This window comes from Coregonus lavaretus, assembly GCF_964263955.1.
Source record: "Coregonus lavaretus genome assembly, chromosome: 3".
Lineage (NCBI taxonomy): Eukaryota > Metazoa > Chordata > Actinopteri > Salmoniformes > Salmonidae > Coregonus > Coregonus lavaretus.
Genome location: NC_139990.1, coordinates 7,578,956 through 7,592,187, shown reverse-complemented (window position 1 = coordinate 7,592,187; position 13,232 = coordinate 7,578,956). Strand labels below are relative to the sequence as shown.

General features: G+C 45.4%; 1 protein-coding gene across 2 annotated transcripts in view; it reads left to right on the top strand.

Annotated features, from left to right (window-relative positions):
- LOC311116042 (oxysterol-binding protein-related protein 3-like) overlaps nucleotides 1-13,232 on the top strand; it is a 34,180-nt gene that overhangs the window by 15,425 nt on the left and 5,523 nt on the right. Inside the window, exons 2-14 of one of the 2 annotated variants that reach the window (XM_084157371.1) lie at nucleotides 3,062-3,242; nucleotides 3,349-3,465; nucleotides 4,222-4,275; nucleotides 4,437-4,550; nucleotides 4,635-4,811; nucleotides 5,144-5,240; nucleotides 5,708-5,808; nucleotides 7,545-7,649; nucleotides 11,649-11,817; nucleotides 11,981-12,105; nucleotides 12,275-12,406; nucleotides 12,525-12,621; nucleotides 12,762-13,009. In XM_084157371.1, the coding sequence (XP_084013497.1) occupies nucleotides 3,177-3,242; nucleotides 3,349-3,465; nucleotides 4,222-4,275; nucleotides 4,437-4,550; nucleotides 4,635-4,811; nucleotides 5,144-5,240; nucleotides 5,708-5,808; nucleotides 7,545-7,649; nucleotides 11,649-11,817; nucleotides 11,981-12,105; nucleotides 12,275-12,406; nucleotides 12,525-12,621; nucleotides 12,762-13,009 (1,602 nt within the window). In that variant the 5' untranslated portion in view covers nucleotides 3,062-3,176. Of the gene's footprint in view, nucleotides 1-3,061; nucleotides 3,243-3,348; nucleotides 3,466-4,221; nucleotides 4,276-4,436; nucleotides 4,551-4,634; nucleotides 4,812-5,143; nucleotides 5,241-5,707; nucleotides 5,809-7,544; nucleotides 7,650-11,648; nucleotides 11,818-11,980; nucleotides 12,106-12,274; nucleotides 12,407-12,524; nucleotides 12,622-12,761; nucleotides 13,010-13,232 lie in introns of those variants that run through there. The other variant, XM_084157370.1, reaches the window with a different exon arrangement.

Below are 13,232 nucleotides of genomic sequence, written 5' to 3'. Positions count from 1 at the left end.
TCCAGTGCAAACGTCATAAAATAGGCCTACCTGATTACTTCTTATCCGTGCTTGATTTGGACTGAAATAGGTTCCGGTACTCATTTTGGGTGCTGGTACTGTTTATATTTAGGTGCAGGAGCTCCACAATACTTTTGAGCTAATGTTCTATGAGGAACAGGAGCTCAAGCAGTAAAAAATGTGAGGTGCCGGTACTCAGCTCTGGTGAGCTCCTGCCCAAGTCAAGCAATGCTTCTTATCCCTTGCGCAAATAGCCTACAGCTGTGTCTGTCACGAGCTCACTGGCGGGGGAAACTCTGAGGGCCCAAAATATTTTATACAATGTTGCAAGTTAGCTTTGGACCCAAATGTATAGTTGATACAATGTTTCAAGTTTGTTGCAGACAGGTCATGCGTAGCCAATGTGATTTATAGTATTTTTTACATGTATTATTATAATATTTTCTACCTGCAGGCTGCAATGTTTTTATTTGTTGGCTTTATGTAGGCTATTTTTACATAATTGGCAATAGAAGTTACCTAATTAGGTTTGTATAATTTTAATTTAGATTTGGATATAATTTTGATTAACCACATTACAATGATTTTGAGATATATATGACGTTATTATAAATTAAATGAAACTGTTCCACAAAAATGTGCATATGAAAACCATAACTGTCACGCAGATCGGTAGGAATGGTAAGATAAATTGGCATTCCACATGAGAAAGGTTGCCGACTCCTCGTGTAGCCTATTACCGGCAACTTCAGGAGAGAAATGGCAGATTGAAAGCCAGCAGAAGCGGGAGGAGAATGGTTGGGTCAGGTTAAGGTTTTTTCTTCTGGTTATCTAGATCTCTGGCTCCCTCTTGAGTCATTTGTGTGTTATTTCATCAAACAGTAAGCTTAAAGAGTCAGACAAGCTCAATGCATATAGTTGAGTTTATTAAAACACATAGGGTGTGTCTATATATGGAAAATATATATAAAGTTTAAAAACTTTAGACCGATCGATTGGTTGTAAGAACAGACTACTTTCGGTCGATCAAGATTTATTTTAATCTGGGACAGCCCTACAACTAATCATCAAGCCCTTGACAAGTTGAATCAGGTGTTTTTGTCCGGAACTACAACAAAAATGTGAGCTGTTGGGGGTACCGGAGGACTGGAGTTGGGGAAACACTGCTTATACAGTGTGCAGAGTGTGTATTTTGGCTGCCATCAAGGAGTGTCTCTAACACACACAGGGGGAATGTGTGTTGTTACATCACAGTAAGAATGTGGACATATTGTTCACTTCTCATTAACCATTGACACGCTGTGTACATTAGGGTTGGGTGGTATCCAGATTTTCATACTTTCATACCGTTCCTGTACCATACTGGGTTGCAAAACCAGCCTTGCAAAAAGCATTCATTAGTGCACACCGTCAAAAAACATTATGCAACGGAAAACAAAAACGAGCTTTTCTTTTGTTTAACAAGTTCAGCCAGTCCCTCCATGTTTCCTTAGTTTGGTGTCTAGTGAAATACGACCCAGGTGTTTGCATTGCTGTAATCTAAGCCAAGGTAATGTCTACAAAAGTAAAAAAGGGAAAAACTCATACTATGCAAATACATTGAAATATTTTGGCATGGGGCCTTTGTCTACGAAATGTGAACATTGAGCTCACATCGCACTACTTTGCGCTGCTAGAACCTACCAAGCATGCCTTGTTGTCTCCTTATGTAGTAGACTTAATAGTATAGGGCAGGGATCGTCAACTAATGGCCCGCGGTTTGTTTTATTTCCCCATGACACTAGGAATTCACCTAAAAATGATTTGAATTTAGGTAGTCTATTCCCAAGTATTTCCACTCAAAAATAGACATGTGATCGTGTACCAATGTAATCAAGGTTTTAAATGATTTATTTTTGTCAAATACAATATCTGTTTGGGCTTCTTGCATCAATTTGCAGAGTACTAATTATTTATAATTATGTTTCGGCCCTCCGACCATCCGCTCAAGAAAAAATTGTCCCGTGGCTGAATGAGCCCTGGTCTAGGGTATCACGTAGGGCTGTGACTGTCCTGGTCACCGTTATAATAGTTTGAACAGCTTGTTCTAGGCACATTTTCTCATGTGCTGGTGCTGCAGGAATGGGGTGTTGCCTAGGCAACCAAATACTTGTTTGCTACAACGCGTTTGTTTCAGCAAGGAGCAACAAAGTCTCATCACGTTGTAAAGAGTCCATGTGTAACTGCGGAAACTCACTCAACCGCACGAATGCCCGGCCGTCTTGTCCTCAGTCAGCTGTTCGTTATTTTATTTTCATGACTGTCTTCATCCACAATTGTCGGTTACAGGATTATACAGTCATTGTGCCAGCCCTAGTATCACGGAATGTGGAGATTTGACTACTGTGTGCCAATACTGTGTATGCTACTAGCAAATACCAAGCAGCAGAATTCCATGTCTCTCCCAGTATTTCCGTGTGTAGTGTGTGGCTACTGGCTAGCTTAGTCCTCTGCTGTGATTTGAAGGACTTGGCTGGGACTGATTGTGTAACCCAGTATTGATGACTCATTTGTTGTGGACTCTGCTGGTCAGCACAGCAGCAATGACTGACTGTGCTGGGGGTCATGTGGGTTTTACAGTGCTGCTGCCACTGGCTCACGGCACTATACATTAGTTCAAATACAGAGACTGGCATTTCCCCATACACAGGATGTATGCTGCAGGAAGTGTACTCTGTACTGTGTGTGCGTGCATTTGTGTGTGTGTCAGAGATCATGCCAACATAAAGAACACGTGAGGTTATCATGCCTAACCTAAAAGCACTCCTAGTTTTATGAGGGCATAGAATAGTTTGTCTGTTCTCTCAGAAGTCACACCTCCTTTTGTTATGTCCTGCTGCTTCACTAAAGCAACGCCACAGTGGAATGCAATTTCATTTCTCTCAGCTCACCTGTCTGTCTCCAAACGTGCAGAAAATTAAATAACTGAATGTTCTCTTTCTCACTGCTTCCTTCTCTTCTGTTTCTCTCTCCTCTCTCTCGCCACCTCCCTCTCTCTCTCTCCCTTCTTCCTCTCTAACAGTGGTAGTCATGGTGACAGTCTCTTGATGTCGGAATGCTAAGTGATGTTCCTGGTGACCTCTGTGGTTTCTACGGAGACTAGACGATTGTGAGCAGAACTGCCAAGTCACAGGAAGATGACATCAATGTCCCCTACCCACAGTGACAGCAGCGCCAGCTCGTCCAAACATGACAGCCATCAGGTGTGTGAGTGTGTGAGTGTGTGAGTGTATGAGTGTGTGAGTGTATGAGTGTATGAGTGTGTGAGTGTGTGAATGCGTGTGTGACCCCATGAGTTTCTGTCTACAGGACAGCTGGGAGATCATTGAGGGCCTGAAGGGTAACCCTGGCAACATCCAGGAGCCAGAGAAACAGGAGGGCTTCTTGCTCAAGAGGAGGAAATGGCCCATGAAAGGATGGCAAAAGGTGGGTACTACATGCCTTACCCCTGACCACCTGACAAGGTGGGCACCTCCCTTAAAGGTTGACTTTGGGCAAAAACTCTAAAATAACGGCGTTAAACTGTGTAACTGATTTTATACATCATCATACCAGGTCATTTAATGCTTAATTTTTTTTTTATATATGAATATTATATTTGGCTACAGAAGTAGCATTTCTTACCGATATCTACAGCTTCTGTCCAAAAACAAATCCTGTGAAATGGCATCAACACATACTGGAAGAGTTACTGGCTAGCTACAGTGGCTAGCTTAGCTAACCAACTAGCTACGTCAGCTGGCTTTTTACTCCTTACCTCTCACTGCAGGTAAATCTCAAGTGTCTTTCCTTGAATCCTCCAAATGCATTAGAGGAGAAAATCAGAGGATCTTTTCAGACCTTCTCCTCTTACGGACTGAAGGAGATGAGAAGAGGACGTGAGGAATCAAGGAGAGACACTTGAGAGACACCCTGCCCCTCCCTTAACCCCTCAATTAGGGCTGGCACATGGAAATGGGGAGGAAATGGGAGAAGTGTGCTACCCGACACGTACCTGGTGTTTATCTAAAGCTCCGATAAGACACTAGTTATGTTGAGCTGGAGGTGACATTTGAGTGGAGCATTTGAATGGATAATATGTTAATGTAAAAAACTTTTGTCCACAGCAGTAATGCGTTAAGGTAGTTTGAATTTGACAGACGGGCGGCTAAAACAGTTGCTATTGTGTCTCTTGTTATACAGAGATACTTCTTGCTGGAAAAAGGCATTCTGAAGTACTCAAAACGTGGAGCTGATGTAAGTACCTATTCAAAAGTATGTCAGGCAGATGCATCACCCCCCCCTCCCCACACACACACACAGAATTTAGTTAATGTACAGTATGTGTCATTGAAGTAGCAAGCATTTGCTCATTTAGTCAATTAAACACACACACTGACCTTTACTTTTGTTTCCAGCTGAAGAAGGGCAAGCTGCATGGCTGCATTGATGTGGGGCTGTCTGTCATGTCAATCAAGAAGAAAACCAAGGCCATCGATCTGGACACCAACAACAACATTTATCACCTCAAGGTGTCTCTCTCTGTCTCTCTCTGTTTTACGCTCTCTCTCTCTCTCTCTCCTACTTGAATGACATCACATCTCGCTGTTCTATAGGTGAAGTCTGAGAAGTCTCAGGAAGTGAAGTCACAGCAGCTGTTTGATGATTGGGTGTCGAAGCTGCGACATCACCGCGTCTTCCGTCAGAACGAGATTGCGATGTACCCCCACGAGAGGCTTCTGTTCCACCCCTCCTCACACCTCTCTCCCAACCTCAACGACTCCATGAGACAGGTACGGGTCTCCCTAGACACTGATCTATGATCCGTTTTGGCTAATGTTAGGATTTTGGGGATTGTAAGCTGATCCTACATCTGTGCCTAAGAGCAACCTCTTCCTGGAGCTTTTAAACTGACCAATCATCATTTCATTATTGTACTGTATAGCGTATTTGATAGGAATCTGTATGCATATTCCAACTCCTTGTCTTTCTCTCCACTCCTCTCTCGATCTCCTTCTCGCCACCCCTCTCTCGATCTCCCTCTCTCCACTCCTCTCTCCACTCCTTTCTGGATCTCTCTCTGTCCTCTATCTCTCGATCTATCCCTCCCCCCTCCATCTCATAGTGCCGCTCCAGTCTGGCTAAGCAGGCGTCTGTTGTCCAGCAGGCTAAGGTCTCTGCCTGGCTCCACTCCTCAGAAGACATGGATAGGTGCTGCAGAGGTATGGAGGTGAAACCTCTCACCTGTCTGCCATACTTATTCTGATGGACCTCGCCGTACTTGCTGGAACTCTATACCATACATAGGGCACTACTTTTGACCAGGGGTCCATAGGGCACTACTTTTGATCAGGGGTCCATAGGGCACTACTTTTGACCAGGGGTCCATAGGGCACTATATAGTGAATAGGTTGCCATTTGGGACACAGCCTTAAGGCGTCAGCATGCTTCATTTCGGCTGGCGGCTAGCCGAAGTCGGCTCGCATACTCTGTTACAATCCATACTATTGACCAATCACTGACGAAGTATCCTTACCAAAGTCCAAAGCGAACACAAACGTCACAAAATGTCGTCATAATATATGCACAAACTCTTCCAAACTGGGACGCATGCAGACGCCTTTACTGTCTCTACATTGATCCTCCCTCAACTTCTGCCATTCATACATCTGTCATCCTTCTCTCTCAGATTTAGAGGAGTGTGAGTCTTACCTGTTGGAACTCAACCTGTTGCTGAAGAGTATGGAGGTTCTCCACCGCACTTACTCTGCCCCCTCCATCAGCCTCATGGTAACACATCACCTTTGTCCTTTAACCTATAACTCTAACCTTGGCCCAGTACACACAGTTCTCGGCCCGTTTAACCTACAACCCTAACCCTGACCTACACTACACTTACTCTGCCCCACCATCAGCCTCATGGTAACACATAACCTTTAACCTATAACCCTGACCTACACTACACTTACTCTGCCCCACCATCAGCCTCATGGTAACACATAACCTTTGTCCTTTAACCTATAACTCTAACCTTGGCCCAGTACACACAGTTCTCGGCCCGTTTAACCTACAACCCTAACCCTGACCTACACTACACTTACTCTGCCCCACCATCAGCCTCATGGTAACACATAACCTTTAACCTATAACCCTGACCTACACTACACTGACTCTGCCCCCGCCATCAGCCTCATGGTAACACATAACCTTTGCCCTTTAACCTATAACCCTAACCTTGACCCAGTACACATACTGTAGTCAGCCCCTTTAATTTCAGTTTTTGACAAAACAAGCAATGTATAATGTAGAGAATCATTGTACCATCTAAACCGCTGTGAAATATATTTCCAATAACCAAAAATATTGTATTTTCAGCTGTTTGAAGCTGGTGTAGAAAACCGAACGTAAAAGACGCAAAAACTAAACTTAAGAACGGGAAGCATAGAAATAGCGCACATAGAACAGGTCTACCGCTTCTTAGACTTGCTTTCCATGAGTGACAGATCTATAACTCACATTTCTATGTGAATTTGGTCGGTCGCCCAAAAAGTTACATATTTCAGCTTTAAGCTATAACCCTGAACTACACTTACCCTGCCATCAGCCTCATGGTAACACAACCTATAACCCTGACCTACACCACACTTACCCTGCCATCAGCCTCATGGTAACACAACCTATAACCCTGACCTACACCACACTTACCCTGCCATCAGCCTCATGGTAACACAACCTATAACCCTGACCTACACTACACTTACCCTGCCATCAGCCTCATGGTAACACAACCTATAACCCTGACCTACACCACACTTACCCTGCCATCAGCCTCATGGTAACACAACCTATAACCCTGACCTACACCACACTTACCCTGCCATCAGCCTCATGGTAACACAACCTATAACCCTGACCTACACCACACTTACCCTGCCATCAGCCTCATGGTAACACAACCTATAACCCTGACCTACACCACACTTACCCTGCCATCAGCCTCATGGTAACACAACCTATAACCCTGACCTACACTACACTTACCCTGCCATCAGCCTCATGGTAACACAACCTTTAACCCTGACCTACACTTACTCTGCCCCCACCATCAGTCTCATGGTAACATGACCTATAACCCTGACCTACACCACACTTACCCTGCCATCAGCCTCATGGTAACATGACCTATAACCCTGACCTACACTTACTCTGCCCCCACCATCAGCCTCATGGTAACATGACCTATAACCCTGACCTACACTTACTCTGCCCCCACCATCAGCCTCATGGTAACATGACCTATAACCATGACCTACACTTACTCTGCCCCCGCCATCAGCCTCATAGTAACACGACCTATAACCCTGACCTACACTACACTTCCTCTTACTCTGCCCCTGCTATCAGTACACTGCAGGTATGCACACCTCAACTAACCCCAAGACTATAACCCCAACCTCTACGTTTTCTCTCTATGGTAACAGTTGTCTGTCCCTTCCCTCGCTCTGTCTCTCTCTCTGGGACATCAGGCCTCAACATACGACATTCCCAAGAAGGAGAAGAAGGGTCCCAGGAAGTGGCGTTCAAAAAATTACAACAAAGATGCCAAAAAAGATATCATAGCCACACTACAGGTACACACTGTTTTACTTTCTCTCAAAGCAGTACCTGCTACCGGTCATTGTCACACCTACGACCACTTGAGAGAAGTGTTGCATTGACTACTACTACTGTACTACTGTCTCATGGAGTTTTTAATACTGTGGCAGGATATACATCAAATCAAATTGTATTTGTCACATACACGTGTTTAGCAGATGTTATTGCGGGTGTAGCGAAATGCTTGCTTCTAGCGCCGACAGTGCAGTAATATCTAACAAGTAATATCTAACAATTTCACAACATTAAGAATATATACACTACCGTTCAAAAGTTTGGGGTCACTTAGAAATGTCCTTGTTTTCCATGAAAACAAACATGAAATGAGTTTGAATAGGAAATATAGCAAAATGAATAGGAAATGTAGTCATTAACAAGGTTAGAAATGATGATTACATTTTTTTTTGAAATAATAATTGTCCTTCAAACTTTGCTTTCGTCAAAGAATCCTCAATTTGCAGCAATTACAGCCTTGCAGACCTTTGGCATTCTAGTTGTCAATTTGTTGAGGTAATCTGAAGAGATTTCACCCCATGCTTCCTGATGCACCTCCCACAAGTTGGATTGGCTTGATGGGCACTTCTTACGTACCATACGGTCAAGCTGCTCCCACAACAGCTCAATAGGGTTGAGATCCGGTGACTGTGCTGGCCTCCATTATAGACAATACCAGCTGACTGCTTCTACCCTAAATAGTTATTGCATGGTTTGGAGCTGTGCTTTGGGTCATTGTCCTGTTGTAGGAGGAAATTGGCTCCAATCAAGCACTGTCCACAGGGTATGGCATGGCGTTGCAAAATGGAGTGATAGCCTTCCTTCTTCAATCTCCCACTTTACCACCACCAAAGCACCCCCAGACCATCACATTGCCTCCACCATGCTTGACAGATGACATCAAGCACTCCTCCAGCATCTTTTCATTTGGTCTGCGTCTCACAAATGTTATTTATTGTGATCCGAACACCTCAAACTTCGATTCGTCTGTCCATAACACTTTTTTCCTATCTTCCTCTGTCCAGTTTCTGTGTTCTTTTGCCCATCTTAATTTTTAATTTTTATTGGCCAGTCTGAGATATGGCTTTTTCTTTGTAACTCTGCCTAGAAGGTCAGCATCCCGGAGTCGCCTCTTCAGTGTTGGCGTTGAGACTGGTGTTTTGCGGGTACTATTTAATGAAGCTGCCACTTGAGGACCTGTGAGGCGTCGGTTTATCAAACTAGACACTATAATGTATTTGTCCTCTTGCTCAGTTGTGCACCGGGACCTCCCACTCCTCTTTCTATTCTGGTTATAGCCAGTTTGCGCTGTTCTGTGAAGGGAGTAGTACACAGCGTTGTACGAGATCTTCAGTTTCTTGGCAATTTAGCGCATGGAATAGCCTTCATTTCTCAGAACAAGAATAGACTGATGAGTTTCAGAAGAAAGTTATTTGTTTCTGCCCATTTTGAGCCTGTAATCGAACCCACAATTGCTGATGCTCCAGATACTCAACTAGTCTCAAGAAGGCCAGTTTTACTGCTTCTTTAATTAGCACAACAGTTTTCAGCTGTGCTAACATAATTGCAAAAGGGTTTTCTAATGATCAATTAGCCTTTTTAAAATGATAAACTTGGATTAGCAAACACAACGTGCCATTGGAACACATGACTGATGGTTGCTGATAATGGGCCTCTGTACACCTATGTAGATATTCCATTAAAAATCAGCCGTTTCTAGCTACAATGGCCATTTACAACATTAACAACAATGTCTACACTGTATTTCTGATCAATTTGATGTTATTTTAATGGACAAAAAAATTGCTTTTCTTTCGAAAACAAGGACATTTCTAAGTGACCCCAAACTTTTGAACGGTAGTGTACATATATGGACGAGCAATTTCAGAGCGGCATGGACTAAGATACTGTAGAATATTATAGAATACAGTATATACATATGAGATGAGTAATGCAAGATATGTAAACATTATTAAAGTGACTAGTGTTCCATTTCTAAAAGTGGCCAGTGATTTCAATAGGCAGCAACAGTCTCTAATGTGCTAGTGATGGCTATTTAACAGTCTGATGGCCTTGAGATAGAAGTAGTTTTTCAGTCTCTCGGTCCCAGCTTTGATGCACCTGTACTGACCTCGCCTTCTGGATGATAGCGGGGTGAACAGGCAGTGGCTCGGGTGGCTGATGTCCTTGATGATCTTTTTGGCCTTCCTGTGACATCGGGTGCTGTAGGTGTCCTGAAGGGCGGGTAGTTTGCCCCCGGTAATGCGTTCGGCAGACCGCACCACCCTCTGGAGAGCCCTGCGGTTGCGGGCGGTGCAGTTGCCGTACCAGGCGGTGATACAGCCCGACAGGATGCTCTCAATTGTGCATCTGTAAAAGTTTGTGAGGATTTTAGGTGCCAAGCCAAATTTCTTCAGCCTCCTTAGGTTGAAGAGGCTCTGTTGCACCTTCTTCACCACACTGTCTGCGTGGGTGGACCATTTCAGTTTGTCGGTGATGTGTACGCCAAGGAACTTGAAGCTTTCCACCTTCTCCACTGCGGGCCCGTCGATGTGGATAGGGGGGTGCACCCTCTCCTTTGTTTTGTTGACGTTGAGTGAGAGGTTATTTTCCTGGCACCACATTCCCAGAGCCCTCACCTCCTCCCTGTAGGCTGTCTCGTCATTGTTGGAAAATGACGAGACAGCCTACATACAAAGTATGTGGACACCCCTTCAAATGAGTGGATTCGGCTATTTCAGCCACACCCATTATTGACAGGTATATAAAATCGAGTACACTACCATGCAATCTCCATAGACAAACATTTGCAGTAGAATGGCCTTTCTGAAGTGCTCAGTGACTTTCAACGTGGTCACCTTTCCAACAAGTCAGTCAAATGTCTGCCCTGCTGAGCTGCCCCGGGCAACTAAGTGCTGTTATTGTGAAGTGGAAACATCTAGGAGCAACAACGGCTCAGCCGCGAAGTGGTAGGCCACACAAGCTCACAGAACGGGACCGCCGAGTGCGTAGCGCGTAAAAATCATCTGTCCTCAGTTGTAACACTCTCTACCGAGTTCCAAACTGCCTCTGGAGCAACGTCAGCACAATAACTGTTTGTCGGGAGCTACATGAAATGGGTTTCCATGGCCGAGCAGCCGCACACAAGCCTATGATCACCATGCGCAATGCCAAGCGTCGGCTGGAGTGGTGTAAAGCTCGCCGCCATTGGACTCTGGAGCAGTGGAAACGTGTTCTCTGGAGTGTTGAAACACGCTTCTCCATCTGGCAGTCCGACGGACAAATCTGGGTTTGGCGGATGCCAGGAGAACGCTACCTGCCCCAATGCAGGTGGAGGAGGAATAATGGTCTGGGGTTGTTTTTCATGGTTTGGGCTAGGCCCCTTAGTTCCAGCGAAGGGAAATATTAACGTTACAGCCTACAATGACATTCTAGACGATTCTGTGCTTCCAACTTTGTGGCAACAGTTTGGGAAAGACCCTTTCCTGTTTCAGCATGACAATGCCCCCGTGCACAAAGCGAGGTCCATACAGAAATGGTTTGTCGAGATCGGTGTGGAAGAACTTGACTGGCCTGCACAGAGACCTGACCTCAACCCCATCGAACACCTTTGGGATGAATTGGAACGCCGACTGCGAGCCAGGCCTAATCACCCAACATCAGTGCCCGACCTCACTAATGCTCCTGTGGCTGAATGGAAGCAGGCTTTTATAGGGGGGACCAACTCCATACTAATGCCCATGATTTTGGAACGAGATGTTCGATGAGCAGGTGTCAACATACTTTTGGTCAAGTAGTGTATGTGTATTCTACGAGTGTTACATAGGCCTGCAATTTTATGTACATGTTGAGTACAAATACGTAGGGGAGTGTACTTGTCAACTGTTGTTTAAAGAAGTATTCTGTGTTCAGTGTGACACCAAATGAATGCCCCACCTGTAATTGTCTTTAACCCTGATTTCTCTCTTTTCTTCCACCAGGTTCCTGGCTGTGTCTCACCACCTGCCTCTCCTCATCTCCATACCTCCCATCCAAACCTCTCTACTGCTGAAGCCAACATCCAGGAGGCCTTTGCCTTCCTGGAATCCCCAGACTCACCTACTGATGCCAACCGCCTCCAGGAGGACTTCTGCAGGCTGGCTAACAACAGTGAGTCCCTGGTTTCAGATCACACTCCTGGTTCAATATAGGTATTTTACAGTTCCCAGAGGAAGGCTGGGTATAGTGGTTAAAACTCTGTCACTCACTCACTATCACACACACAACCCTCTCCATCCCTCCCCCACACAATCCTCTCTGTCTCCCTCTCTAGTTCACTCCACTCTGCGGTCAGCCTACAGTTCTCTATCAGCAGAGAGGGACAGAGTGAGACACACTATTGACCTGAAGGCCCCTCCTCCAGCACAGGTCATGAGCCTCAAGACCGGCTATGGCTCGGTGAGTAAGGTGTGAGAGTGTGCATGTGCTGTTTTCCACAATATTGCACATATCATTGTATTGTAAAATGTATTATCAAGTTGATTTCAAGAGATGGTGTTTATATACCAAACATGCCATTGGGACTGACCTAAACCTCCGCTGCCAATCAACATCTTCTACCAATCAGGATCTCCCAGATGGATCCCGCCCCCTTGTCCACCAGGTGTCCAATGAGAGTCGAGCGTCCATCCCTGAGTCCATGTCAGAGTTCTTTGATGCTCAGGAGTACCAACTGACCTCCAGCTCCTCTGAGAACGAGGTGAGCCCTAACCACAGATCTGGGAGAAGATTACCCAACCCCAATGCCAACCATAACCATTAGGGAGATTAACAATAATCTGACCCTGAATCAGTTTAAATACGTTTTCTGTCTCCAGGCCTCCGATGATGACTCATATATCAGCGATGTCAGCGACAGCGTTTCCATGGACAATGGCTACAGCAACGAGGGAGGACGCGAGAGACATGACTCAGGTATCCCGTCTGTGTGTGCGGGTTTGTATGAGTATTTGTATGACGAGCATAACAATTTGTATGAGTGAGCAAATGTCTGTCCAGTTTCCTATGTACATCCATTTTAAGACCAGCACCTCTACCCCGTTTCTCTCCCCCAGCAGGCTCAGGAGGAAGTGGTGTTCAGGTGGCCCGCAGGCGGACTACCCTCCCCTCCCCCCAGCCCAGCAGCAGCAGTGTCAGTCTATGGAACATCCTCAAGAACAACATAGGGAAGGACCTGTCCAAGGTAGCCATGCCTGTTCAGCTCAATGAGCCTCTCAACACACTACAGAGGCTGTGTGAGGAGGTGGAGTACTCCGAGCTGCTGGATACAGCCAACAACACACAGGACCCCTACCAGAGAATGGTGAGGGTATAAGATGCCAGTACACATGCACGCGCAAACATGATGCACGCATGCGCGCACACACACACACGCACAGTCCATAGCAGCGCATGGTGAGAGAATTGAAACATACTCGCTCCATGATTCTTATGATGCATTGTGAGAACCCACACACCCTCGCAACCTCTACCTACACATGGTGAGTAACACACCTCTTTCTTTCTCTCTCCCTCACTGTGTCTCC